Below are 12,661 nucleotides of genomic sequence, written 5' to 3' on the forward strand. Positions count from 1 at the left end.
CCGACTCATCAATGTACGCATGGGGAGCTCATGTGGACGGTCTTCGCACTCAGGGTCTCTGGACTCAAGCAGACCGTCGGTGTCATATCAATCTATTGGAACTCAGAGCGATATTTTATGCTCTCAAAGCTTTTCAACATCTCCTTAACGACATGGTGATTCTTGTACGTACCGACAACCAGATAGCCATGTATTATGTCAACAAACAGGGAGGGACGGGCTCTCACTCCCTCTGTCAAGAAGCTCTGAAATTGTGGCATTGGGCAATTCTTCACAACATCTTCCTCAGAGCTGTTTATATTCAGGGTCAACACAATTATTTGGTGGACAAATTGAGTCATCTTCTACAGCCTCACGAATGGACACTCAATTCTCCTACTCTTCGCCAAATCTTTGCCCGTTGGGGAACTCCACAGATAGATCTGTTTGCGTCACCTCTCAACTTCAAACTGCCTCAATTTTGCTCCCGCATCTATGCCCCTCAACATCTCGAAGCGGATGCGTTTCTACTGGACTGGAGGAATCAGTTCCTTTATGCTTTTCCTCCGTTTCCTCTGATTCTCAAGACTCTAGTCAAACTGAAGTCAGAACATGCCACCATGATTCTGATAGCTCCTCGGTGGCCCAGACAACCTTGGTTCTCCCTTCTACTTCAACTCAGCACCAGGGAGCCTCTTCTTCTACCAGTATTTCCCTCTCTACTCACGCAGAGTCAAGGATCCTTGCTTCATCCCAATCTGCAGTCTCTACATTTAACAGCTTGGTACCTTTCTGCATAACAGACTTTTCTCAATTCTCTCCGTCTGTTCAAGATATCTTACTTGCTTCCAGAAAACCATCAACTAGACAATGTTATGGCCAGAAGTGGACTAGATTCTCTGCTTGGTGTTCTACACGTCACTTGCCACCCAGATCTTCCTCCTTGACATCCGTTCTGGACTACTTACTTCATTTATCACAATCTGGACTTCAAACTACATCTATTCGAGTCCATCTAATGCTATAGCTGCTTTTCATCAGCCTTTGGATGGAAAACCCCTTTCTGCACATCCTATCGTTTCTCGCTTTATGAAAGGACTTCTCAATCTCCATCCACCGCTTAAACCACCTCCAGTGGTTTGGGATCTCAATGTTGTTTTAGCTCAACTTATGAAACCTCCTTTTGAACCGCTTGACAAAGCCCACCTCAAGTATCTCACTTGGAAAGCTGTATTTTTGATTGCTCTCACTTCTGCTCGAAGAGTCAGTGAGCTACAAGCTTTAGTTGCAGATCCACCCTTCACAGTTTTTCACCATGTCAAGGTGGTCCTCCGTACTCATCCTAAATTCTTACCTAAAGTTGTTTCAGAATTTCACATCAATCAGTCTATTGTTCTACCTGTGTTTTTTCCAAAGCCTCATTCTCATCCTGGAGAAGCTGCTCTTCATACCTTGGACTGTAAACGTGCTTTGGCTTTCTACCTCCAACGCACTCAACTTCACAGAACATCTCCTCAACTTTTCATCTCATTTGATCCAAACAAGTTGGGACGTCCTATATCAAAACGCAAAATCTCCAACTGGATAGCTGCTTGTATTTCTTTCTGCTACACTCAGGCTGGTCTTCCTCTGCAAGGTCGAGTGACGGGCCACAAAGTTAGAGCTATGGTGGCATCTGTAGCTTTCCTTCGATCAACTCCTATTGAGGAAATCTGCAAAGCTGCCACTTGGTCCTCGGTTCATACTTTCACCTCTCATTATTGTCTGGATTCCTTATCCAGGAGGGATGGCCACTTTGGCCAATCTGTTTTGCAAAATCTTTTTTTCGTAATTTGCCAACTTCCCTCCATCCCTTTTTACTTAGCTTGGAGGTCACCCATGTGTGGGAATATGCTGCCTGCTTGTCTTGGGATAAAGCACAGTTACTTACCGTAACAGTTGTTATCCAGGGACAGCAGGCAGATATTCCCACAACCCTCCCACCTCCCCTGGTTGGCTTCTTGGCTAGGTATCTGAACTGAGGATCCTCTCAGGAGATGCGCCCCCTAGTTCGGGCGGGAAGGCACGCGCGCATGCATGGTACAGTGCTCGAAAGATCAAGATCTTCAAGCAAGTTTGCTTTCGAGGCTGTCCGCTGCGGGGCTCCCTCGGTGACGTCACCCATGTGTGGGAATATCTGCCTGCTGTCCCTGGATAACAACTGTTACGGTAAGTAACTGTGCTTTCTTGCTGAAAAATTGACTGGATAAGATCTTTGAGTCGACATCTAAAATACGTTATGAATAAAGCAGGCAGGTGGGTGCTATGATAGACACTTCTGCTGTGTCAGTTTGGTGTTCTGAACGGAGCACTTCTCGTATAATTAATTCATTTATTTTTGTTGGGTTGATAATTTGGGTGTTCATTCATTTTATTATCTATATATATAAAATCGGAGGTATGTATGTGTGTATGTGTGACATAGTAACATAGTAACATAGTAGATGACGGCAGATAAAGACCCGAATGGTCCATCCAGTCTGCCCAACCTGATTCAATTTAAATTATTATTTTATTTTTTTTTTCTTCTTAGCTATTTCTGGGCGAGAATCCAAAGCTTTACCCGGTACTGTGCTTGGGTTCCAACTGCCGAAATCTCTGTTAAGACTTACTCCAGCCCATCTACACCCTCCCAGCCATTGAAGTCCTCCCCTGCCCATCCTCCTCCAAACGGCCATGCACAGACACAGACCGTACAAGTCTGCCCAGTAACTGGCCTAGTTCAATCTTTAATATTATTTTCTGATTCTAAATCTTCTGTGTTCATCCCACGCTTCTTTGAACTCAGTCACAGTTTTACTCTCCACCACCTCTCTCGGGAGCGCATTCCAGGCATCCACCACCCTCTCCGTAAAGTAGAATTTCCTAACATTGCCCCTGAATCTACCACCCCTCAACCTCAAATTATGTCCTCTGGTTTTACCATTTTCCTTTCTCTGGAAAAGATTTTGTTCTACGTTAATACCCTTTAAGTATTTGAACGTCTGAATCATATCTCCCCTGTCTCTCCTTTCCTCTAGGGTATACATATTCAGGGCTTCCAGTCTCTCCTCATACGTCTTCTGGCGCAAGCCTCCTATCATTTTCATCGCCCTCCTCTGGACCGCCTCAAGTCTTCTTACGTCTTTCGCCAGATACGGTCTCCAAAACTGAACACAATACTCCAAGTGGGGCCTCACCAATGACCTGTACAGGGGCATCAACACCTTCTTCCTTCTACTGACTACGCCTCTCTTTATACAGCCCAGAATCCTTCTGGCAGCAGCCACTGCCTTGTCACACTGTTTTTTTCGCCTTTAGATCTTCGGACACTATCACCCCAAGGTCCCTCTCCCCGTCCGTGCATATCAGCTTCTCTCCTCCCAGCATATACGGTTCCTTCCTATTATTAATCCCCAAATGCATTACTCTGCATTTCTTTGCATTGAATTTTAGTTGCCAGGCATTAGACCATTCCTCTAACTTTTGCAGATCCTTTTTCATATTTTCCACTCCCTCTTCGGTGTCTACTCTGTTACAAATCTTGGTATCATCTGTAAAAAGGCACACTTTTCCTTCTAACCCTTCAGCAATGTCACTCACATACATATTGAACAGGATTGGCCCCAGCACCGAACCTGAGGGACTCCACTAGTCACCTTTCCTTCCTTCGAGCGACTTCCATTAACCACCACCCTCTGGCGTCTGTCCGACAGCAAGTTTCTGACCCAGTTCACCACTTTGGGTCCTAACTTCAGCCCTTCAAGTTTGTTCAACAGCCTCTTATGAGGAACTGTATCAAAGGCTTTGCTGAAATCCAAGTAAATTACATCTAGCATATGTCCTCGATCCAGCTCTCTGGTCACCCAATCAAAAAATTCAATCAGGTTCGTTTGGCACGATTTACCTTTTGTAAAGCCATGTTGCCTCGGATCCTGTAACCCATTAGATTCAAGGAAATACACTATCCTTTCTTTCAGCAACACTTCCATTATTTTTTCCAACAACTGAAGTGAGGCTCACCGGCCTGTAGTTTCCTGCTTCATCCCTGTGACCACTTTTATGAATAGGGACCACATCCGCTCTCCTCCAATCCCCAGGAATCACTCCCGTCTCCAGAGATTTGTTGAACAAGTCTTTAATAGGACTCGCCAGAACCTCTCTGAACTCCCTTAGTATCCTGGGATGGATCCCGTCTGGTCCCATCGCTTTGTCCACCTTCAGTTTTTCAAGTTGCTCATAAACACCCTCCTCCGTGAACGGCGCAGAATCTACTCCATTTTCTCGTGTAACTTTGCCAGACAATCTCGGTCCTTCTCCAGGATTTTCTTCTGTGAACACAGAACAGAAGTATTTGTTTAGCACATTTGCTTTCTCCTCATCACTCTCCACATATTTGTTCCCAGCATCTTTCAGCCTAGCAATTCCATTTTTTATCTTCCTCCTTTCACTAATATATCTGAAAAAATTTTTATCTCCCTGTTGTACATTTTTAGCCATTTGTTCTTCCGCCTGTGCCTTCGCCAAACGTATCTCTCTCTTGGCTTCTTTTCAGTTTCACCCTGTAGTCCTTTCTGCTCTCCTCTTCTTGGGTTTTTTTATATTTCATGAACGCCAACTCTTTCGCCTTTATTTTCTCAGCCACTAGGTTGGAGAACCATATCGGCTTCCTTTTTCTCTTGTTTTTATTGATTTTCTTCACATAAAGGTCCGTAGCCATTTTTATTGCTCCTTTCAGCTTAGACCACTGTCTTTCCACTTCTCTTATGTCCTCCCATCCTAACAGCTCTTTCTTCAGGTACTTTCCCATTGCATTAAAGTCCGTACGTTTGAAATCTAGGACTTTAAGTATCGTGCGGCCGCTCTCCACTTTTAGCCGTTATATCAAACCAAACCGTTTGATGATCGCTACTACCCAGGTGAGCACCCACTCGAACATTAGAGATACTCTCTCCATTTGTGAGGACCAGATCCAATATCGCTTTTTCCCTTGTGGGTTCCGTCACCATTTGTCTGAGCAGAGCCTCTTGAAAGGCATCCAAAATCTCCCTACTTCTTTCCGATTCCGCAGACGGAACATTCCAGTCCGCATCCGGCAGGTTGAAATCTCCCAACAGCAGAACCTCCTCTTTCCTTCCAAACTTTTGGATATCCACAATCAGATCCTTATCAATTTGCTGCGATTGAGTCGGAGGTCTGTAGACTACACCCACGTAGATAGAAGTTCCATCTTCTCTTTTCAGAGCAATCCATATCGCTTCTTCCTCTCCCCAGGTCCCTTGCATTTCGGTCGCTTGGATATTGATCTTTACATAGAGAGCTACTCCTCCACCTTTATGTACCATCTCTGTCCTTCCTAAAAAGATTATATCCCGGTTATGTTTGCATCCCATCCATGTGATTCACTGAACCATGTCTCTGTGATAGCACAATATCTAGATCTGCCTCTAATATCAGGGCTTGCAGATCATGAACTTTGTTGCTTAGACTGCGAGCATTTGTGGTCATCGCTTTCCAGCTATTTTTCAGCGATAATCTCCTTTTTTGTATGGATTTTTTGTGTCGTTTCACTTTCCGTTGCAATACTAAGAAATGAGTTGCTGATATTGTGTGTGTGTATGTGCCGCGATCACGCAAAATTGGCTTGACCGATTTGAACGAAACTTGGTATGCAGATCCCTCACTACCTGGGATGATATTTTCTGGGGGTCTCGCGGCCCACCTGCACACGTGGGCGGAGCAACAAACATAAAATCAGATTTCACCCATTCATGTCAATGGAAAAAATGTAAACAGCTGCCATTCTCACAGTACATCACAAACGGCTTGACCGATTTGAACGAAACTTGGTATGCAGATCCCTCACTACCTGGGGTGATATGTTCTGGGGGTCTCTTCACCCAAGAATTTATATGTTCTTGCTCCTGGAGGTGAAACTAAAAATGTTGTTTATAATCAAGTTTTGTGTTAGTTGTATTGTATTCATTTTGTCAAATATTTCACATTATAATTTGAATATTGTACTTTTTATAAAGCTGTAAAAAATAATTTCATTCACCACTATAAAGTATCTTTATTTGAATCAATTTACAGTGTTATTGCTATAATTAAATACCCGTGCAACGCCGGGGCATCAGCTAGTTTTCTATATTTCTTGATTTAGTATTTGAATTCCGATGTAAATTATCTATGTCTCTATAACCATAAAGCTCTATGACCTCGTAATGAAGGTGTAAAGAGCCTTAGGGCTCCTTTTACTAAAGTGTGCAATGCTTTTTAACGCCCACTAACCATGCGCTAAACGCTAACGCATACATGTTAGTCTGTGGATGCATTAGTGATTAGCGTGCGTGTCGATTTAGTAAAACAGGGGGTTAGTCTATAGCAGGGATGTCCAACCTTTTGGCTTCCCTGGGTCGCATTGGCCGAAAAAAATGTTTCTGGGGCCGCGCAAACGCTGCAGCAAGACAGAGGAGGGAGCCGTCAAGACGGTAAACACCCGGGGGCAGCAGAGGAAAACACCGCATCGCCCTCGACCGGGGCCGCACAAAATACTTCACGGGGCCGCAGGTTGGACACCCCTGGTCTCTAGGGAGAGGAGGCAATAGTGGATGCTGGGGATGGACAGACTGGATGGGCCATTTGGCTTTTATCTGTTGTCATGTTTTTATGTTTAATTGCAGAGCTGGGACCCATTCGGAAGTGTGAGCAGGCACTTCAGTTTGAGATCTTCCACCAGCTGGGCAAAGACCCAGTTCGCTATGATTTTACCAGATGGGTTAATAAAGCCAAACTTAATCTCTCTGCAAAGAATGCTATCCAGGTTCTGCAAGAGTCTAAAATGTAAGTAGCATTTGAGGGACAGACAGACTGGTCCTGATACATAGAAAGAATTCCCTTCACATAGTTCACAACAGCCTGCTTTAAGGAGCAAAAGAATACATTTACAGTGCATATCAACTGTGTTTAATAAGTTTTTTTAACAAGTTCATTTTTTCTTAACTAAGGGAAGATAAATGAAACTGGTTTGGAGAAAATTTTCTATGATAATGGAAATTTCCATCAAATTTTTTTTCCTGGAGCCTTCTTGAACTCCTGAAAACTGAAGCTATACAGAAGGCAGTTCGACAAGACAGCCTGTTTAGAAACCCTGGGCTCGATATCCGAAGCATTTTAACCAGTCAGAAACAGCCTATTGTGGGATAACTGCTATTTTTCAGGGACACTTAACCAGTGAGTGCTGCTGAAAACAGAGGGCGTTTTGGGGGTGGGGAGAGGGGTGGAGTCCAGTGGTGTAGCAAGGAATGTTGGCGTCCGAGACGGTGGTGTCTGGCATCGCTGTGCTGTGCACTCTCCCCCAATGCTTGAGCGCCCCTCCCTCTCTTGCCCGCCGCTTGAACTTGCCCCCCCGCATATAAATATTCATTGGCACAAACAGCATCTATCACTTGCTGCTTGGGTCAGCCTTGGCTACTTTCTGATGTCACTTCCTGGTCATGGGACCAGGATGTGACATCAGAAGAGAGCTGAGCTTGGCGCGAGTAGGAGGTGGAAGATGCTGTATGTGCCGGAGAACCTTTCAAGAGGTATGAGGAGGGGAGGTCGCGGCAGGGATGAGCAGATTTGGCATATGGCATAGCGATACTGGGCGCCACCGCCCGGCTGCCTCCTTCCCTCGCTATGCCACTGTCTATCCCAGGGATGGGCACCTCCGGTCCTCGAGGGCCGGAATCCAGTCGGGTTTTCAGGATTTCCCCAATGAATATGCATTGAAAGCAGTGCATGCAAATAGATCTCATGCATATTCATTGGGGAAATCCTGAATACCCGACTGGATTCCGGCCCTCGAGGACTGGATTTGCCCACCCCTGGTATATACCTATGTGTGGAAATGTACACTCAAGGTGGATATATTTGCATGCAAGATTCTGAATTGACGGTGCATTTGTATATTTCTTCCTGCATATACAGTACAGTGGTTCCTTGGTTTGCGAGAATAATTCGTTCCACAACCCAAAAACTTTAAAAGTGTACTGTAATGCAGTGATTCCCAACCCTGTCCTGGAGGAACACCAGGCCAATCGGGTTTTCAGGCTAGCCCTAATGAATATGCATGAGAGAGATTTGCATATAATGGAAGTGATAGGCATGCAAATTTGCTTCATGCATATTCATTAGGGCTAGCCTGAAAACCCAATTGGCCTGGTGTTCCTCCAGGACAGGGTTGAGAACCACTGCTATAATGTATAAAATAAAGAGGAGACTGCCACCGAGCCGCCAGAGGAGGAGGAAGAGGGGAAGAGCCGCAGCCTGGGTGGCTCCCCGGTGCTGCTGCTCCTGCGTGTACGATGCGCACACAAAACGTGCGAGTAAGATGCACAGGGTGAGATACACTTTTAGGATGTGTTCATAGGACGTACGCGTAAGATATGCGGGGTGCCGGTAGAAACCTATTATTTTTTTTCCCATAAACTGTGTTCGTTTGAAGTGCGGGATGCTATACTTGCTACGAGCGACGTCCCACTAAATGACCACATAGGCGCGCGTCACGTAGAGACGCACCACGTCGATGAGCACGGCATATTGATGTGCGCGCTTATACGTGATGTGCGCATGCGCTCGTTTATCAAGACAACGCTCGTTTTGCGAGTTAAAATTGGCCGGAGTGTTTTTTGCTCGTCTCGCAAAACCCTCGCCAACTGAGGTTTGACTGCATTTGCATTTTTATCCACAAAAGGCTTGAATAATTTTCAAATACCCCGTCCTTGCTAGTAAATCACTGTTTTTGCTCCAGAAATGGCCCTGAACGTTGTCCCGTCACTATATATGTAGCTAAAATTAATACAATAGATTTCTATTTTGAGGACTTGTTCCTTCTCAGAGCATCTCTGGTAGAAAATTACCGCTGAACATAGCAATAATTGCAGCTATAATGCTCTCAGTAAGACAACCAACCTGCTAATTAGTCACCACTTGTGATAATGTTATGAACCCCGAGCTATTAATCATATTTGTTCTATCCTGAAGTATTCTGGAACAATGCGATCTCAAACAAGAGAGCAGCAAAGTACAAGGTACGTGTTTTGAAGAAACTGACACGAAGTCTTCTCGCTTAATATGTTTTAGGGGCGATATCAAGGGCCTGTTCCTGACGCGGTCCAAAATTCCACTGATCTGTCGGGCGTTGGCAGGTCTGGAGGGGAATTCTCAGAAAGCTTTGCAACGCGTAGGCCTCTTGAGGAAGACATTTAGCAGCAGCCTCGCTGCCGTGAAAAGAAACTCAGTTTGTGCCCAAATCATACTTCAAGCGGTGAGTCACAGAGCAATCCACTTATCTCTTGTTAATCTCGCCAGTGCTCCTTGCCGTCCTTTTTTGACACGAGTTGCGAGACAACGGTGAATGGAACCAGAGGGCCCAATATTCAAAGGATTATGCTCAACTAAAAAAAAAACAACCAAACAAAAAACATTAATTAAATTTTTGCACAAATTTCAGTTAGGTATCATTAGAAGCTTGGTGATGCCTAAACCCAGGCACAAAGCCACGTCTACCGACACCTAGTGTTTCCAGATTTTACTATAGTAAAATCTGGACCCCCTAGACCCGCCCCCAGGCCCGCCCAATTCCACCCATGCCCGCTCTGTTTCACCCAGTCCCACCCTCCATTGCCTGATGCGATTTGGAGGAGAGTTTTTAAACCCAGACAAAGTGCCAGGTTTTGAAAAGCTGTCTGGACCTCCAGACATGTCCTCGAAAAGGATGACATGTCTGGGGAAATCCTGATGTCTGGTAACCCTAGCGACACTTAACCGAAACGTAGGCACGGTTAGGGGTGGAGTATTGGTACGGTTTGAGTTAGGATCCACCAGGCACTTGTAGTGTAATGCAGATTTGTAGTCTAGCGACACCTAGTGTTGCCAGATTTTACTCTAGTAAAATCTAGACCCCCCCTAGACCCGCCCCCCAGGCCCGCCCAGTTCCACCCATCTCCGCTCTGTTCCACCCCAGTCCTGCCCTCCGCTGCATTGGGTTCATAGACAGTGGCGCGCAGGATGCCAGCGCGCTGACAATCCAGCGCCGACAATTCGGTGCAAGACAGAAGCACGCAGGGGAAAAATTTTAATTTTTAAAGCGGTCCAACGGGGAGTTTGAGGTGGCAACCCCCCCCCCACTTTATTGGTTAGTGTTCGCGCTGCTGTTGGAGGGGGGGCTCGGGGGTTGGAAACCTCCATTATAACGAAAACGGAACTTTTTCTTATTTTTTCGGGAAAAGTTCCATTTTCTCTATAATGTGGGGGGTTGCAACGGCAGCCCGGGGGGGTGGGGGATGAAATAAAGTGGGGGTTGCCACCCCAAACCCCCAGTCGGAGCTCTTTAAAAATTACTTTTTCCCCTGCGCGCTTCTGTCTTGCGCCGAATTGTCGGCGCGCTGGCGTCTGGCGCGCGATTATTCCGTCACCGCTGCATTGTAGGCGCTTAGGGGCTGAATCTATAAATGACACCTAAATTGACTGTCACCTAGAAAAATGGTGCCGGCTACGTGTCAGTCACACTTGGACATCATTTCGAGGACATCCTTTTCAAGGACATGTCAGGGTGTCCGGACGGTTCTTCAAAACCCGGCACTTTGTCCGGGTTTTGAAAAGCTGCTAGGAACAAGTGACGTCGAGACAGCACCTGCGCATGCGTGGATGCAACGCAGTGACATCATCGCGTCACGCCAGCCCATGCGCAGATACCGCCCCGACGAGCGAGCAGGTTGAGGGGGTGGAACGGGGCGTGACTCTGGCGGGGCTGGGTGGCATGGGACAATCCTTGGGGCAGGGCCATGGCTCCGGATTTTTGTTCCTGAAAATCTGGTAACCCTAAACTAGCAGCACCTAAGTAAAAACATTGGTGCCTGATATGTAGGCCAGGTTTTAAAGGTCTACATTTCAGGTGCTTAAGTTTTTGGAGAATCGCGCTTAGCGGTGCCTAAGTCACGCTCTGCCCATAGAAACACCCACTTAGATATCAGGTGTCGCTAAGCGCCATGCAAAAGTCACCTATCTTTTATAGAATCGGATAAGTGCCTAATTGGGCTTTTTCTGTGGTCATATCTTCCCTGATAGGAATGTGGTTACAAGCACTGAATAATCCTTGTGTCCCCATAATTTCTGTGCCCACCTCAGCTCAGCCCTCTAGAGCAGTGTTTTTCAAGCTTTTTACACCTATGGACCGGCAGAAATAAAATAATTATTCTGTGGACCGGCATCGGTCCATGGACTGGCGGTTGAAGAACACTGGGCTAAGTCGTGGGCCAGACCCCGCCCATCTCTACCCAATCTCCACCCCAGACCCCGCCCCCAGAATAGTACTAATTGCACCTTGCACATCCCATGCCTCATCTGGAAGCCTTCCCTCTGACGTTGCAACGTCAGAGAGAAGGCTTCCGGTTCAGGCGCAGGATGCCCGTAGGAGCCGCTGCCCGTGGCTTTGTGCACTGAATCAGTTAGGAAGAGGGAGCTGGCTCGAAGATAACGCTGCATCGATCGCACCATGGACTGGCGGTTGAAGAACACTGTTTTGGGCCTGATCACGTGCTAGCCCTGTGGACTGGCAGGAAATTTCTGTGGACCGGCACTGGTCCATGGACCGGTGGTTGAAGAACACTGCTCTAGACCACTCTGGCATTGCCCTGATTGTGCTGGAGAAGTGAAAAGGGCTGTCCAGTGGCTGAATATTTGTGGCCATCTAGCTCAGCAAGGTTTAAGCCAGTGGTCTCAAACTCGCGGCCTGGGGGGCCACATGCAGCCCGCCAGGTACTATTTTGAGGCCCTCGGCATGTTTATCATAATCACAAAAGTAAAATAAAACAGTTTCTTGATCATATGTCTCTTTAGCTATAAATGACCATATTATTATTAAGACTTAGCCAAAAGGAAAAATTTTTAAATATAAAGAGTTTTTACCTCATGCAAAATTGTCATTTCTTTCATAAGACATTAACTATTTTTTTTAGGCCCTCCAAGTACCTACAAATCCAAAATGTGGCCCTGCAAAGGGTTTGACTTTGAGACCACTGGCTAAACTGTAACCATGACATCCTGTTTGTCTTTGGGAAGCAGAGCCGAGATTGTGATGTCATAATGCCTCATTCCACCAATAAGAGCCAACCTCATCAGGGATGTCACAATGGCTTGATTGTCCTGTTCTCCCCTCTGCCCTCCAACCCAGCCAGGTCCTATTTTGAGGCCCTCCAAGTACCTACAAATCCAAAATGTGGCCCTGCAAAGGGTTTGAGTTAGAGACCACTGGTTTAAGCAGACAGGATTCTCTCCTGCCTGCTTAAATCATTTTAAATCTCGACCCTTTTGTTTTTATTCTTGCCTGGAGCTAAGTTCTTACATTTTCTAATCATGTATGATGAAGAAACTCGGTAAACTCTTGGGAGTCTAAAGTTATAGAAAACCAAAACTGGAACATATAACTTTGCTCTTGTAAAATCTGTTAGTTTTGTGGCTAGAATGCAGTGTTCTCCGGAACGGCTTCACTCAACAGTTCCTAAATGTCCCCATTTAGAAACGGTAGGTTTCAGAATCTGTGTCCCGGAGGCCACTTCTCCCTTTGCTGTTGAAGTGGTTGAAAGCACTGAAAGATGAGGAAACTAGAGAATAGCCTTCT

The 12,661-nt window shown here is 46.0% G+C and overlaps 1 protein-coding gene across 2 annotated transcripts in view; it reads left to right on the forward strand.

The window, feature by feature from the left end:
• Positions 1-12,661, forward strand: part of MYO18B (myosin XVIIIB) — a 565,740-nt gene that overhangs the window by 237,718 nt on the left and 315,361 nt on the right. For both annotated transcript variants that reach the window (XM_033955841.1, XM_033955842.1), the window contains 2 exons: positions 6,681-6,840; positions 9,124-9,307. In XM_033955841.1, coding sequence (XP_033811732.1) covers positions 6,681-6,840; positions 9,124-9,307 — 344 coding nt within the window. The remainder of the gene's footprint in view (positions 1-6,680; positions 6,841-9,123; positions 9,308-12,661) is intronic.

This window comes from Geotrypetes seraphini, chromosome 8 (assembly GCF_902459505.1).
Source record: "Geotrypetes seraphini chromosome 8, aGeoSer1.1, whole genome shotgun sequence".
Lineage (NCBI taxonomy): Eukaryota > Metazoa > Chordata > Amphibia > Gymnophiona > Dermophiidae > Geotrypetes > Geotrypetes seraphini.